This window comes from Callionymus lyra, chromosome 9 (genome assembly GCF_982586985.1).
Source record: "Callionymus lyra chromosome 9, fCalLyr1.hap1.1, whole genome shotgun sequence".
NCBI lineage: Eukaryota > Metazoa > Chordata > Actinopteri > Syngnathiformes > Callionymidae > Callionymus > Callionymus lyra.
Window position 1 is genome coordinate 20,985,962 of NC_141826.1, and position 13,015 is coordinate 20,998,976.

Consider the following 13,015-nt stretch of genomic DNA (forward strand, 5'->3'; position numbering starts at 1 on the left):
TTCTTTATCTTTAGACTTAGACTTAGATTATATCATCTTGTCCTTTCTCTTTATTTCTCTTTGTTCTTGTTCTTATTTTATTTTGATTTATTTTTTATGAAAAATTGATGTATTTGCTGTGGCTATTGGAAAAAAACAATTTCCCGAAGGAGACCTCCTGAGGGTTCAATAAAGTTCTACCTTACCTTACCTTACCTTACCTTACTTAGGTGAAATCTGTTGTCCTGCCCCTTGTTCACTGTTCAATAAAAGTCATATTTGTAGTACTTATGTCTGTGTTAACAGCCGTTCGTTTCTAAATATGTTGTTTTACTGTCAACGCCTATTGACCATGATCTTAAGAGAATTGTTTATGCACCATCGCTGGTCAAATCTCTTCTTCTCAGCTCGCGGTTGTGGATTAAAACCAAAGTGTCATCCCTCGTTTCCACAGACGTGATCCACACCGTGGGGCCGATCGCTCAGGGAGGCGTGGGAGAGCAGCAGAGGAACGCCCTGAGATCCTGCTACAAGACCAGCCTGCAAATGGCCACGGAAAACGCAGCACGATCGGTGGTGAGCGTCAGAGTGCAGACCATCGTGTGGACAAAAAAATAATGATGTTTTGAGTTGGTGGACAAAGAAGAGAAGTGTCGGAAACACAGGGAAGATGAAAAGATTTTCTTTTTAAAGAAGACGAGGCTGGCGGGAAATGTGGTCAGTTTGGATCCAGAGATGGAGGAGAGCGGAGTGGGGGGAGTGCTGGGTTGTGATGAGATTTCGTTTAAAAGAAGAAAAAACAGGAGGCTTCACAAGCGAACAAGGTGTTACTGAGAGAGCAAACACAAGAGACAAACAATGACAGCAGGATTCCAGGAAGAAAATAATGCTCTGGTTCCTTCTGCTCAGTCCATGAATTTCTTCTTCTTCTTTTTCTCGATTGAAAAGATCTGAGATCCATCCACGGTTCAGACGAATGAAAGTCCTTTTGTAACTATTTCTCTAAGAATAATAACTAATGTGTTGATTTAAGTGTGTTTTAAATAGTTGTTGGACTCTATTGTATGATCAGTGTGTGTTTGTACAAAACTCTCTTTTCATTGAAATATTTACATTGGAAAATCATCTTAAGCCCCGCCCACTGAACTCATCTGGAGATGGACTCTTGTTTACCGTAACCACACCCACTCTGCTGTGATTGGTCAAACATGGAGGTTAGTCACCGTATGTCATCGATTCCGGAAGTCTCCACCTCCAAGGGACTCGTTGTATAAACAAAGCGGGCGTGATTACAGCTTGCTAGAGGAGGAGGGAAGCCATTATTAGGTCATAATGGACTCCGCTCTCGTAACCTCTCGTTCGCCAGGATCTCAGATGGTCATGATGAGGGACTTGAGTGCATCGTGGTAGAGAAACTCTAACATTTCAAACATGAATGAGTCAGAAGAGTTTCACTTTAGTTTACCTTTAAAGTTATGATTCACCCAAAAATCAAATGTCAATAATTTTCGACTCACCCAACTGTCGATTAAGGTTTGGGGTTATTTTCAGAGTAATCTGTTTCTTTTTGGAGTTATAGGTAGAAATGTATGTTCAAATGACTCTTGTGAAAGGTGCCCACTTTTTATTTGTCCTTGCCTACCAAAGAAAAACATCCAAATACCTCCATACTGCTCGTCTGTAATGTCCCTTTGTATTCACACCCCACTAATAGAAATAGTTTGAAAAGAAACAGGAAACAAGTCTATATTTTAGGTTTGTTTTGAAGCAGAAGCTAAAATGCTATGATGCTACACAGATGGGAAACACTGTCTGTGTAGCATGTTAGCATTTTTTAACAAACTTTAAATATGGACTTGTTTTTAAAAAATTCGGACAATTTCTCATGTCCAGGCTCTGTGGACAAAGAAAAATGGCAGAATTTGCGACACTGGTATGAATAAACATATTCTAGAAAGAAGAGATTACTCTGAAAATAATCCCAACTCTTAGTCAACATGAGGGAATTTTGGGTGAACTTTTGATGCAAATTCAAGAGAAAAAAAAATAGAATTAGTTAGTTTTTTTCGGAGGTCGAGGGTCATCGCAACAGATGGCAGTTGGAAATGAGAGCTTATGTTTTCTAGTACTACAAAAAAAAAACCTAATCCCAATTTAAGGTATTTCACAAATGATTGGAGTTTTCGTCGACACAATTGGTCTCTGGAGATTATCTGTGGAAAATGACTAGAGATGTTTACTTTTCCCAAGATTTTCCATTGGTGGGGAAAAATCGCGTCCAGGGCGACAAAGGTCAAGTCGTCCGTTAATGAGTGAGAAAGGAAGTGAGATTAATTCTGACAGGAAGTTGATTGGGGGCTGTTTGTGTGAACTTGTTCTAAGATTGAGTGAAAGTCGGTGTTAACGCCTCTTCCTTTTATCCTTTCAGGCTTTCCCATGCATCTCCACTGGAATATATGGTGAGCTTTCCATAAATAATCTGTTTAATCTCTGGGGTTTTTTTGTTTTTCGAAAAAAAAAAGAAGGTCTTAGACAAACATTTGTTTATTGTTACTGATGTTTACTTCCAGTATCTGTTGAGCCCGACTTGCTGACACATCCACAGCACATGTCACATTATCTCCTCCGGCCCAGAAGTGATTCTCAGATTAAGGTCTTGGATTAAAGCCATCGGCTTTATATAGATTAGGCCGTAGATTGTGTCAGATTGACGTAATCCTTTCTCCACACGAGCGGGAGAGAGAGTGCTTGAGCACTCCAGGGGTGGCGTTCGGTGTGAGGATTGTTTATATTGATCTAGCACTTGTTAGGATTGTGTGACGTCAGGAGTTTTGTTTTTTTTGTTGTTGTCATCATCAAGGATAAAACTCAATTCACAATCTGTAAGAAATATGACTTTCACAAACCCCTTCAAAATTTATATTTTTCTTTACAACGTCACAAGTAACAGCAGGCTCTCTATTTGAATGGCATTGGTTTAACTTTCAACGTTTTCTTACTGTAAAATTGTCCTTAATTTAATATGAGAAGTTTTATGTTATTTACTGTATCCATACCCCCTCCTTCAATCCAGTCCTACATTTTGAACATTTTGTCTTTGTGTATTTTGTATTTTTTATTTGTGTATTTTTTGAGGTTTTCTTGATTCTTTTATACGTATTAATCCGTGGAATAACTTCCTGTGTGTGCTTTTTAATCGTCCCATTTGTTTAATGTAATTGAAATTGAAAACAGAATTGAAATACTTATCTTCTAAATACACAAAGATACAAAGTATTACAGGGTTGTGAATTACCTTAGAATTACTGTAACTAGCACTATTATCAACTAGCTTAGCTAGCACGTATAGAATTATTTTCAAATGTGCCTTAATTTAGTAAGTAAGTAATATATATTTATATAGCGCTTTTCGAGACCAGGGTCACAAAGCGCTTTAACAATCAAAACAATACTCAAAACAGTACATACTTCAAAGATCAAGACAACACCGAGAACAACACGCTCACTTAACTTCTTAAATTAATAACTATTATATTTTTAACTACTATAAAAAGCCAAAAGTGTGAGTGTTACAAGTTGGTATGTAGAAAAGCACTTATACTTTTGTTTATATATACGTGTGTGTTTGTAAAAAACTGTTTTTTTAATGAAATATTGACATTACAAAATGATCTTTAGCCCCGCCCACTGAAAACACTTTGTTTTTCTGAAGATAAAATCTTGTTTACCATAATCACACCCACTCTCCTGTGATTGGTCAAACATGGAGTTTTGTCACTGTGCGTCATCTATCCCTGAAGTCTCAGCTTCCAAAGGACTCGTTGTATAAACAAAGCGGGGCGTTATTAAAGCTGGCTGGAGGAGGAGTGAAGACATTATTACGTCATAATGGACTCCGCTCTCGTAACCTCTCGTTCGACCAGATTTCAGACGGGGGAGAACTTTATAAAGTTCAAAACGTGGTCATGATGAAAATGAGAATTTTTATTTGGATTGGCACATTTGTCTATTGAATGTTTCAACTATAAGAGCATCTTCTGTAAGATTCGGAAAACAATGAGAACTGCTGCTGTTTGCGATGTTTCTTCTGCTCAAGGACACTTCCTCAGATTAAACGATGAAGACGTTAGAAAAGAGTGTCATCCATCACAAAGGCCATGACGATGTGAAGAATTTCTTGCAAGAGGCAATTATACCTTTGATCTTATTCAATACCCTTTAAGCTTCTTTACAATCGTTGGTGATCTGCAAGAGCTCAATGGGACAGCAGGTGGCAGTAGATCTATGGAACCTGCTCGCACAACACACACAGTTAAATTACAAAGGCAATTTGTTGGTGCAAGGGCTGCATCCTTCAACGAGTTTTTTGGATCCAGATGGTTACCTGGAACACATTCAAAATTTTACCAACTTTCCAATTGTCAATTCTTATTGTTCATTACTAAACATAATTTACCTGAACATAAAGACACAAACATTGGGTTTATATTTATGTTTAAATTGACTTTCTTTGACCTAAAAAATTGTCATTCTCACATAAAAAAAAAAATTGCATACAGACGGGGAGTAAATAAGCCAAATACCAACAATACGATATATTGTGATACTGTAGTAACAAGGATATATTTGTATTATTGTCGAGTACTTGACTCTGGTGTTGCAGAATTTACAGACCACATGACTCTTGACAAAGTCGTAACTGCTTTTATTTGTTTTAAAAAAAAACATGTCCAAACATCAGCTTTTAAAGCTGCAGGAGTCACTGTATCCTCTCGTCCTCAGTCATTGCTGAGATCTCATGTGATTTCATTGTTCACTCTGTGAATATTTTCATTATTTGAAAGCATAAATGATGATAGAAATCCAAATAATTTCATTTTAAGTACAATGTTTTCAAATCAAAACCATGAAATATATATTTTTTTTTTCTTTTACTTTTGAGTATCTGGGAAAAATAACGATATTTAAGTGTAGGGATATTTTCCTTGCAACCTAGCATAGAGGTGCTGTTACTAGGACATTGTTTTGGAAAAGCTGAAGCCTTCAGAGTTCTTCACCATTTCAGATCCAACTGTTTCAACTATTAATAGGTGTAATATTGTCAAACGTCTGACGAATGTTTCCCCTCGGAGTGGGTCGTGCGAGGTTCGCCGGCTTTTCTCTCAATGTTGTTTTTGTTCCGACCGCGAGCTGGTGTTTTCTTTCTTGAGTGACCTTCAGCTCTTCTGAGAACCATTAAGGACAATGATCTGTAGCTCGCGCTCAATGGCCATGGATCTCGGCAGAAACAAATGCAGCGACGTCTCCGCACAGTTCGCGCCCTCGAGTGGTGCGAGAGATTGATCCAGGAGCAGTGGAGGCTTTTCTTAACTGAACTTTTACAACGGGAAAAAAGGAGCGACAGGAAGCTCTTGCGATCCATTAAAGGCCCGACACTCGTCATTTTCCAGGCACAAAAGAAGAAAAAGGTTTTGCCGTTGGAGAATATTATCAGCGTTGACTCCTAAAAACAGAGTTACTTAAAGGTGCAAGATATTGGTTATGTGAGCATAGCTATGAATATTTAACGCAAGACACAAAATTCAATTAAAATTATTATTTAATTTGTTTTGTTTGCGTAATTTTCAATTCAAGTGTTTTTATTTGCCGTGACAGAGCAGGTATTTGGAATTTGAAGGTTTCGTTTTACAACATAGAGAATGAATTTGAATCCAACTCAAATGAAGCACACACATTATATTTAAGTGATTTAAAGTATTTAAATAAATGAATCAAGAATATATATAATTATTTAAGTGACATAAGATGAAATACTGAATTTTGGTTTCTGGAACAGCTAGTTTTATATATTAAAAAAAAGTTAAAATGTTTCTTCCTCTTAGTACAATTGTAAGCATTTTAACATCAATACTATCTTCTCTGTCACAATGTTCATTGTCTATTTTAGACATTGTTGGTTGCTTGAAAACATGTCACTCTCTCTTGAGGTTGTGGATAATGTGCTGGCGTAGATAAAAAATCAGAGCCTCTGTTTGTAACGGATTCACTGTGTTCTTGAGTCCTTGAAAGGGGAAACACAAAGGAAGAGAGTGAAGACTATTGTTTATTTTGGTGTCTAAACAAGAACGATCTGTCTCGCCTGCAGTTAATACAAAACTCTGCAGCGAGAATTCTGACCTGCTCTAGTAGAAGAACTTACATTTCCTCGATCCTTAAAACTCTTCACTGTCTGCCAGTTTCTTTCAGGATCAATTAAAAATTCTCGTTCTTACTTTCAGATCTATTCATGGTCAGACCGTCCATCAGTGATCTGATCCAGCCTTACACCCCAGCTCGGGCTCTGAGGTCTGTGGATCAGAATTTACTGATGGTTCCTGAACACGGTTCAGGACCAGAGGAGAGAAATCCTTCCAGACTGTTGCTCCTAAGCTTTGGAACGATCTCTGTGTTTGATGATCTACTGACTCCTTCAAGAAACATCTTAAGACATTCTTATCTGTGCTTTTCCCTTATTTTCTGCGACTCCTGTGTTTGTCTTATGTGTCTTGGCCTTTTAAAGTATACATTTTTAACTGTATATTGTTTTTGATTGCGCTTTGTGACCCTGGTCTAGAAAGATCTTTACAAATAACCTTTACTTACTTACTTACTTACTTACTTACTTACTTACCTACATGCTAGAAGATTTGTCTTGAATGAATCTGTTTTGGAAAAAGGCCGGAGAGAAATGTGGCCACAATTTCAAAGGAGAAAATGTCAGTTTAAGAGACCTTCACTAATGCAGGTGCATTAAATAACCATTATATTAGATGATATCTCTCAAAACATTTAATAAATCGACTTTAAGTACAGATTATATAAACATAAAGGGGTGGTTAACATGTGAAATTAGAACGTCTTCTGAGTCTATAAGAGACCAATCACGTAAGATTCTGTATCGAAGAAACAAAAATGATTCCCTCTACACTACTGTACTATTTAATTGGGATTCAATTGCTAAAGCGTTGCTGAAATTACATTTTTAGAGTCTAAAACCAGAATTGCTTCATTGTGTTATCACTAAAATTATAATAACAACGTAACATTTGGACACTTTTTGTTTGATGACGATTGGTTGAATTAATACTCGCTTAAACTCTCTCGCTCTTACGATGATCGTAACGACGTCACTTTGTCCGTAGAGTCTGCGAGTGTCATGTGACCACCAGAGAGCAGTACAGAGTGACTTTTTCAACTCACCTGGAAGACTAAGAATCAAAACTAAAATGACAGTTTGACAGAAAGACCAATGTTCCCGGGGTCCAAAAATGAAGCAAGTGAATAATAATTTACAAAAGTGTGTCACCATGATTGAGGGCAGCGAGGGACAAACATGTGCGTTCAAGGTTTGGCTCTGTCTGTTTTCCTGCTCAAGTGCCGAGCGAGGAAAGCGAGCAAAACTCCAGCGGACTGCAGACGTCGCCTTGAGCCACAACTGAATGAATATTCAACAAAGGCTGCGGAATCTTCCGAGATACCGCCGACATTTTTTAAGATTCCCGTCAAGTGACCAGCGCCGGTGGCTGTTATTAGTCATCCGGAAAAAATAGACCCAAACAATCCATTTTATCGTGTTGTTGTTTAGCCGCGAAAAAATAGTTTTCATTCTAGTCGTGGGCTTTGTTTTGACATCCGTCAAATAGCGAGTATTTAGAGTTGAAGTCTGGACGACAACGGAGGTGGAGCTGCAATTTTTCACCCACGTGCTTTTGTCATTTCCTGAACTCTGTCTTATTTGTAGTAATTACTATATAATTTCCCTCCACATGTTTGTTATGTGCGCCGCCTTCGCTTTCTCAGGAGTTTTTTTTTTTTGAAAAGTGTGCAGTGGGCCGATGGAGGGAGGAAGGGGGGGTTCCTGAAAGCCGTCGGATCCACCTGCGGATCCACCGAACCGTGTGTAAACTTTTGATGTGGTGTTTTTTTTGCAGGATATCCGCCTGAGCAGGCCGTGCACGAGGCGCTCGCCACCGTGAGGGAGTATCTGGATCGGCACCACGACAAGGTACCGTGTGAACGCGGGAAATGATTGGCAATTTTCCCGACCATTTCCTCCAGGTATTATTCCTCTCACAGCTGTTGTTTTTTTGTTTTCTAGCGAGAGGAGCACGTAGATAAAACACACAAACACACAGTCACGCACACACACCTTTTTAAATACACAATCCCCACTCTCGCGCTCATGGCCAAGTTTGCGTTTTAATTGGCTCCTTGAGGGACTAAAACCCATCCAGCACAAACACACACTCCTCTCCGGAGGAACGTGGGGAAGAGAGAGAAAAGACTAAATGATGGAATAGACGACTGGAGGGAGGGGGATTGAAATAAAGTGGAAACTTTCCAGTCTGTCGTTAACATCTTCTTTCATTTCTCCTCCTTTTTTTTTTTTTTTTTTTGTTAAATGGCCGCCTGGAAGCCTCGCCCCCGAATCACCTCCCAGAGAGAGTGTTGACTGTTTTATTGTTAGTCGTCTCCAGAGTGTGTGTGTAGCAACAGCATCGCCGCGGCGGCAACACTAAACATTATGAATCGAAGGCGCCGAGGAGAACGAGACCGGAGAGTCAAATCTGCGACTCGTATTTACATGTGTTTGCACAAATAAAGTCGAGCCTCTTTGCTCAAACGAATCGCGAGTGCGAGGCGAGGATATTCTTCACTCTTTAATTGGAGCTAGTTGGGGTTTGGGTTTTTTTTCCCCCCCCTTCGGATAAGAGCGTTTCACTCGCTGATCCCTGGAGCTCGGAGGCGGCGTGACGACGCTCTCGGGAGCGACGAGCCTCGCGCTGACGTCGGAAGTGAAGACGAGACGGATTAAGATGCGAAAATTCTTCATCAGATCCTGAGACGTGGCGTCGTCCCGGCGGCGCTTTAGAGTCGAACCGCCCTCTCAGTCACAGGACGGAGTTCAAACAATATCGATTTAATTTCCACACAGTAATGTCCCGCTTGTTGCAGTGCATCATGGGAATTGCAATGTCGTTTTTTGTTTTATAACTACGTTAGCAATTTAAAGCGACATTATGTGACATTTTGCCAATTATTGTTGGTATTTATATATTTTAGGTCGTATTTTCTGCCATGAATAACGCTTAACTAACGTAAAAAAGTCCCTCATGACCATGTTTTGAATTTACAACTTTATAAAGTACTCCCATGTCTGTAATCTGGGCGAACGAGAGGTTACGAGAGCGGAGTCCATTATGACATAATAATGGCTTCACTCCTCATCCAGCCAGCTGTGATCACACCTAAGTTGTTTGTACAACGAGTCCCTTGTAGATGGAGACTTCTGGGATCGATGACACGTAGTAACAAACCTTGATGTTTGTTCAATCACAGCAGAGTGGGTGTGGCTATGATACAAGATTTAATCTTCAGAAAAATAAACTATTTTCAGTGGGCGGGGCTTAAGATCATTTTCTAATGTCAATATTTTGATAAAAAAGAGAGTTTTGAACAAACAGACACTGATGATACAATACATTCACACATCTTTTTAACACACACTTACATTAACACATTATTTGATGTTTAATTTTCACTCAGTAGAAAACTCTAGCTATTATTTTGATAATCATCTTCACTTCGTTAGTTTATCCAGACGACCTGTCCTGTGATTGGTTGAGTGTCATGTGACCACTAGAGAGACAGTGTTTACTTATGAAGAACTGAAAGTCTCTGACACAATTATCTTGATATGTAAACAGATGCACTTGTGGTATTTGAATTGTCTGAGTTTTATGGCATTGCAGTTCACTTTTCTGACGCTGGGGGTCGCCAGAAATACTATTTTTAATATCACATATTGTGGCTTTAATGTACAAAAGGAAGTTAAAGAGCAAGTTGTCGATTTTGCAGAAACTAGTGGTCAGTTGATCCGAAAACATCAATAGTATTAAAAGTCGACACTTCCTCATTCAATGAGGCTCCGCCCACACGGACTATTTTACTGTAAATATTCAACTTTTTTATTTTTTGTTAATTCTTTTCTGCATATTTTTTGCTATATTATTATATAAAAATATCCAAAATTCAATGGATGAACAGATTAACTGAATAAAATTAAAATTAAAAAAATGTGGATTTACATTTTGGGAGTTTTTTCTTTTTTTCCAAAATGAAACTTTTAAATAATTTATGAAATAAATAAATAAATAAAAAACGTATATGTGGTTCTATGTGGAAAATATAAAATTGTATTTAAATTATACAATAAGAGAGAGTTTGCTTTTAATTTCTTTAGTAGACATCTTGAAGGGGCCGTCAAGGGGCTTTCAAATGGCCGCAATTGGCCCCCGAGCCTCTCAAAGCCAAGCCTGGTCCCGACAGAAAGTTGTAAACAAATGCACTTGTGGTATTTGGATTGTCTGAGTTTTATGGCATTGCAGTTCACTTTTCTGACGCTGGGGGTCGCCAGAAATAGCATTTTTAATATCACGTATTGTGGCTTTAATGTACAAAAGGGAGTTAAAGAGCAAGTTGTCGATTTTGCAAAAACTAGTGGTCAGTTGATCCGAAAAAATTAATAGTACTAAAACGTCGACACTTCCTCATTCGATGAGGCTCCGCCCACACGGACTATTTTACCGTAAATATTCAACTTTTTTATTTTTTGTTAATTATTTTCTGCATATTTTGTGCTATATTATTTTAAAAATATCCAAAATTCAATGGATGAACAGAGTAACTGAATAAAATTAAAATATTTATAGATTTACATTTTGGGAGTTTTTCCTTTTTTTCCAAAATGAAACTTTTAAATAATTTATGAAATAAATAAATAAATAAAAAACATATATGTGGTTCTATGTGGAAAATATAAAATTGTATTTAAATTATACAATAAGAGAGAGTTTGCTTTTAATTTCTTTAGTAGACATCTTGAAGGGGCCGTCAAGGGGCTTTCAAATGGCCGCAATTGGCCCCCGAGCCTCTCAAAGCCAAGCCTGGTCCCGACAGAAAGTTCCGAATTGTGTTGCTACATGAGATTTTAATTTGCTAATGTCGATGCTAACCCTTTAGCCGCGGTGAAAAGACCGACAACATCACACGTGTTCTGTCACCGCAGTCGCTCTGCGATCCGGTCTGGTCTGATCTTCTCTTATTTATTTATTTATTTGTTGAAAAGAGAACCAGCCTCTCTGGACTCCACACCTGGTGAACTTGTGAGTCTCGCTGGCCTCTCGTGCTATTGATCGTCTCTCACAACGAGGAGAAAAAAAAGAAACCGACGAGCGTCGACTCCCATCTGTGCTGCTTCCTCGTCCCCACGACACGTGAGCGTCGCTGGGAAGCACGAGCGGCTTCGTCCCCATGTGTCGAGGCACAGATGGTGGAACTCGCCGGACATGATGAACGTTAGTGTCTCATCAACGTCGCCGCGGAGGAAAGAACGAATGGCTGTTATGTGTGTTAGTGTTGTGTGCGGACGGACGCTCGTTTGTGCGTCATCTTTTGTGTCGCGGCCAAAAGACGGTTTAGTCACTGAAAAATGAAAAAAAAAAGAAAATGTGGTTAAAATTCTCATTGTTAAGGATTCTGCTCTGTTTATTGTCCCTGGAAGGTTATTTATAATCAAGTTTATTTTCCTTTAGTTTAATCGATCCAAACGAAAAAATGTAATGGATCAAATTTGAATTTTTTTAGTAGAAAAAGAGACAGAATTTTCCTGGAAAAATGATTAAAAAAAAAGAGACATAGTCATAAAGAGTATAATTATTGGTTCATGGCTGACATTAACTCCCTAAAACCTATTTTCTAAATTCAGCTTAAAATAATTGACCATTATCATCATTTCCTTAATTATTATTTTTGTTTTTAAATCCAAAATTCAATAGTTGAACAAATTAACCGAATAAAATTAAAATAAAAAAATGTGGATTTACATTTTGGGAGTTTTTCCTTTCTTCCAAAAAGACATTTTTAAATAAGTTATGAAATTAATAAATAAATACAGAACATATACAGTTTGATTTGGAAAGTATAAAATTGTATTTAAATAAAATAAAATAAAAATGTAAGTACAATTATACAAAATGAGAATAAGCTTTTCATTTCTTTAGTAGACATCTTGAAGGGGCCATCAAGGGGCTTTCAAATGACCGCAATTGGCCCCCAAGCCTCTCAAACCCAAGCCTGGTCCAGGCTATAAAAGAGGGGTGAAAACACATAAAAGTAGTCAGTAATTTAGATTGAGGATGTGAAAAAAAAGAACACCTAAAAGACCCCTAAGTCTGGTTGCTGAGTTGAAGAGTTTTAAGGATTGGAGAAATGTGAGTTCTTCTACTAGAGCGGGATAGAATTATGGCTGCGGAGTTTTGTATTAAATGCAGGCGAGACAGATCCTTCTTGTTAAGACATGAAAATAAACTGTTAAAATAGTCTAAATGAGAGACACAAACGCATGGATTATAAGCTCCAGATCGTGTTATGACATAATTTTCCTAAATTTAGAGGTTTTTCTCAGTTGAAGGAAACAGTTTCTGGTCAGTTTTCTTTCAGTCATAACAACGTTAAACACTTCACTAACTTACTTTTAAATCTTGTTGCTTACATTTTTTACAAATTAAATAATAAAAAAAAAACAACTTTGAATAAAAGTACAATTTATTTCAAAGTGGCTTTCAAACAAAGTTTCAAGTTAAATTAAACACTGACAAATACTGTATATTACATATATTGCTCCAGGTTGTTTATTGTTCATGTAAGTTTACATTTTTGTTTATATTTTGAGAAGCGCTTTCCTACAAATACTTTCACATTTAATTAGAGAAACTATTTGCTTATTTCTTTGTTGTTAAAGCCAGAAAGAAATATCGTTGTTCCTATAGTATCACAATATATCGTATCGTCACACACGTATCGCCAGATTACACAGCCCTAGTACACAAGTTTAGACTGGAAACCAAAAGAATGCTTTAAAAAATAAAAACCCATGTTTCATTCACACATTCAGAGTCTAAGACAGAGATATTCCTCTCCGTGTCTTCATTAACAG

At 37.8% G+C, this 13,015-nt stretch overlaps 1 protein-coding gene across 2 annotated transcripts in view; it reads left to right on the forward strand.

Annotated features, from left to right (window-relative positions):
• macrod1 (mono-ADP ribosylhydrolase 1) overlaps positions 1–13,015 on the forward strand; it is a 210,398-nt gene that overhangs the window by 190,228 nt on the left and 7,155 nt on the right. For both annotated transcript variants that reach the window (XM_087798463.1, XM_087798464.1), the window contains exons 6-8: positions 434–555; positions 2,408–2,438; positions 7,950–8,023. In XM_087798463.1, the coding sequence (XP_087654589.1) occupies positions 434–555; positions 2,408–2,438; positions 7,950–8,023 (227 nt within the window). The remainder of the gene's footprint in view (positions 1–433; positions 556–2,407; positions 2,439–7,949; positions 8,024–13,015) is intronic.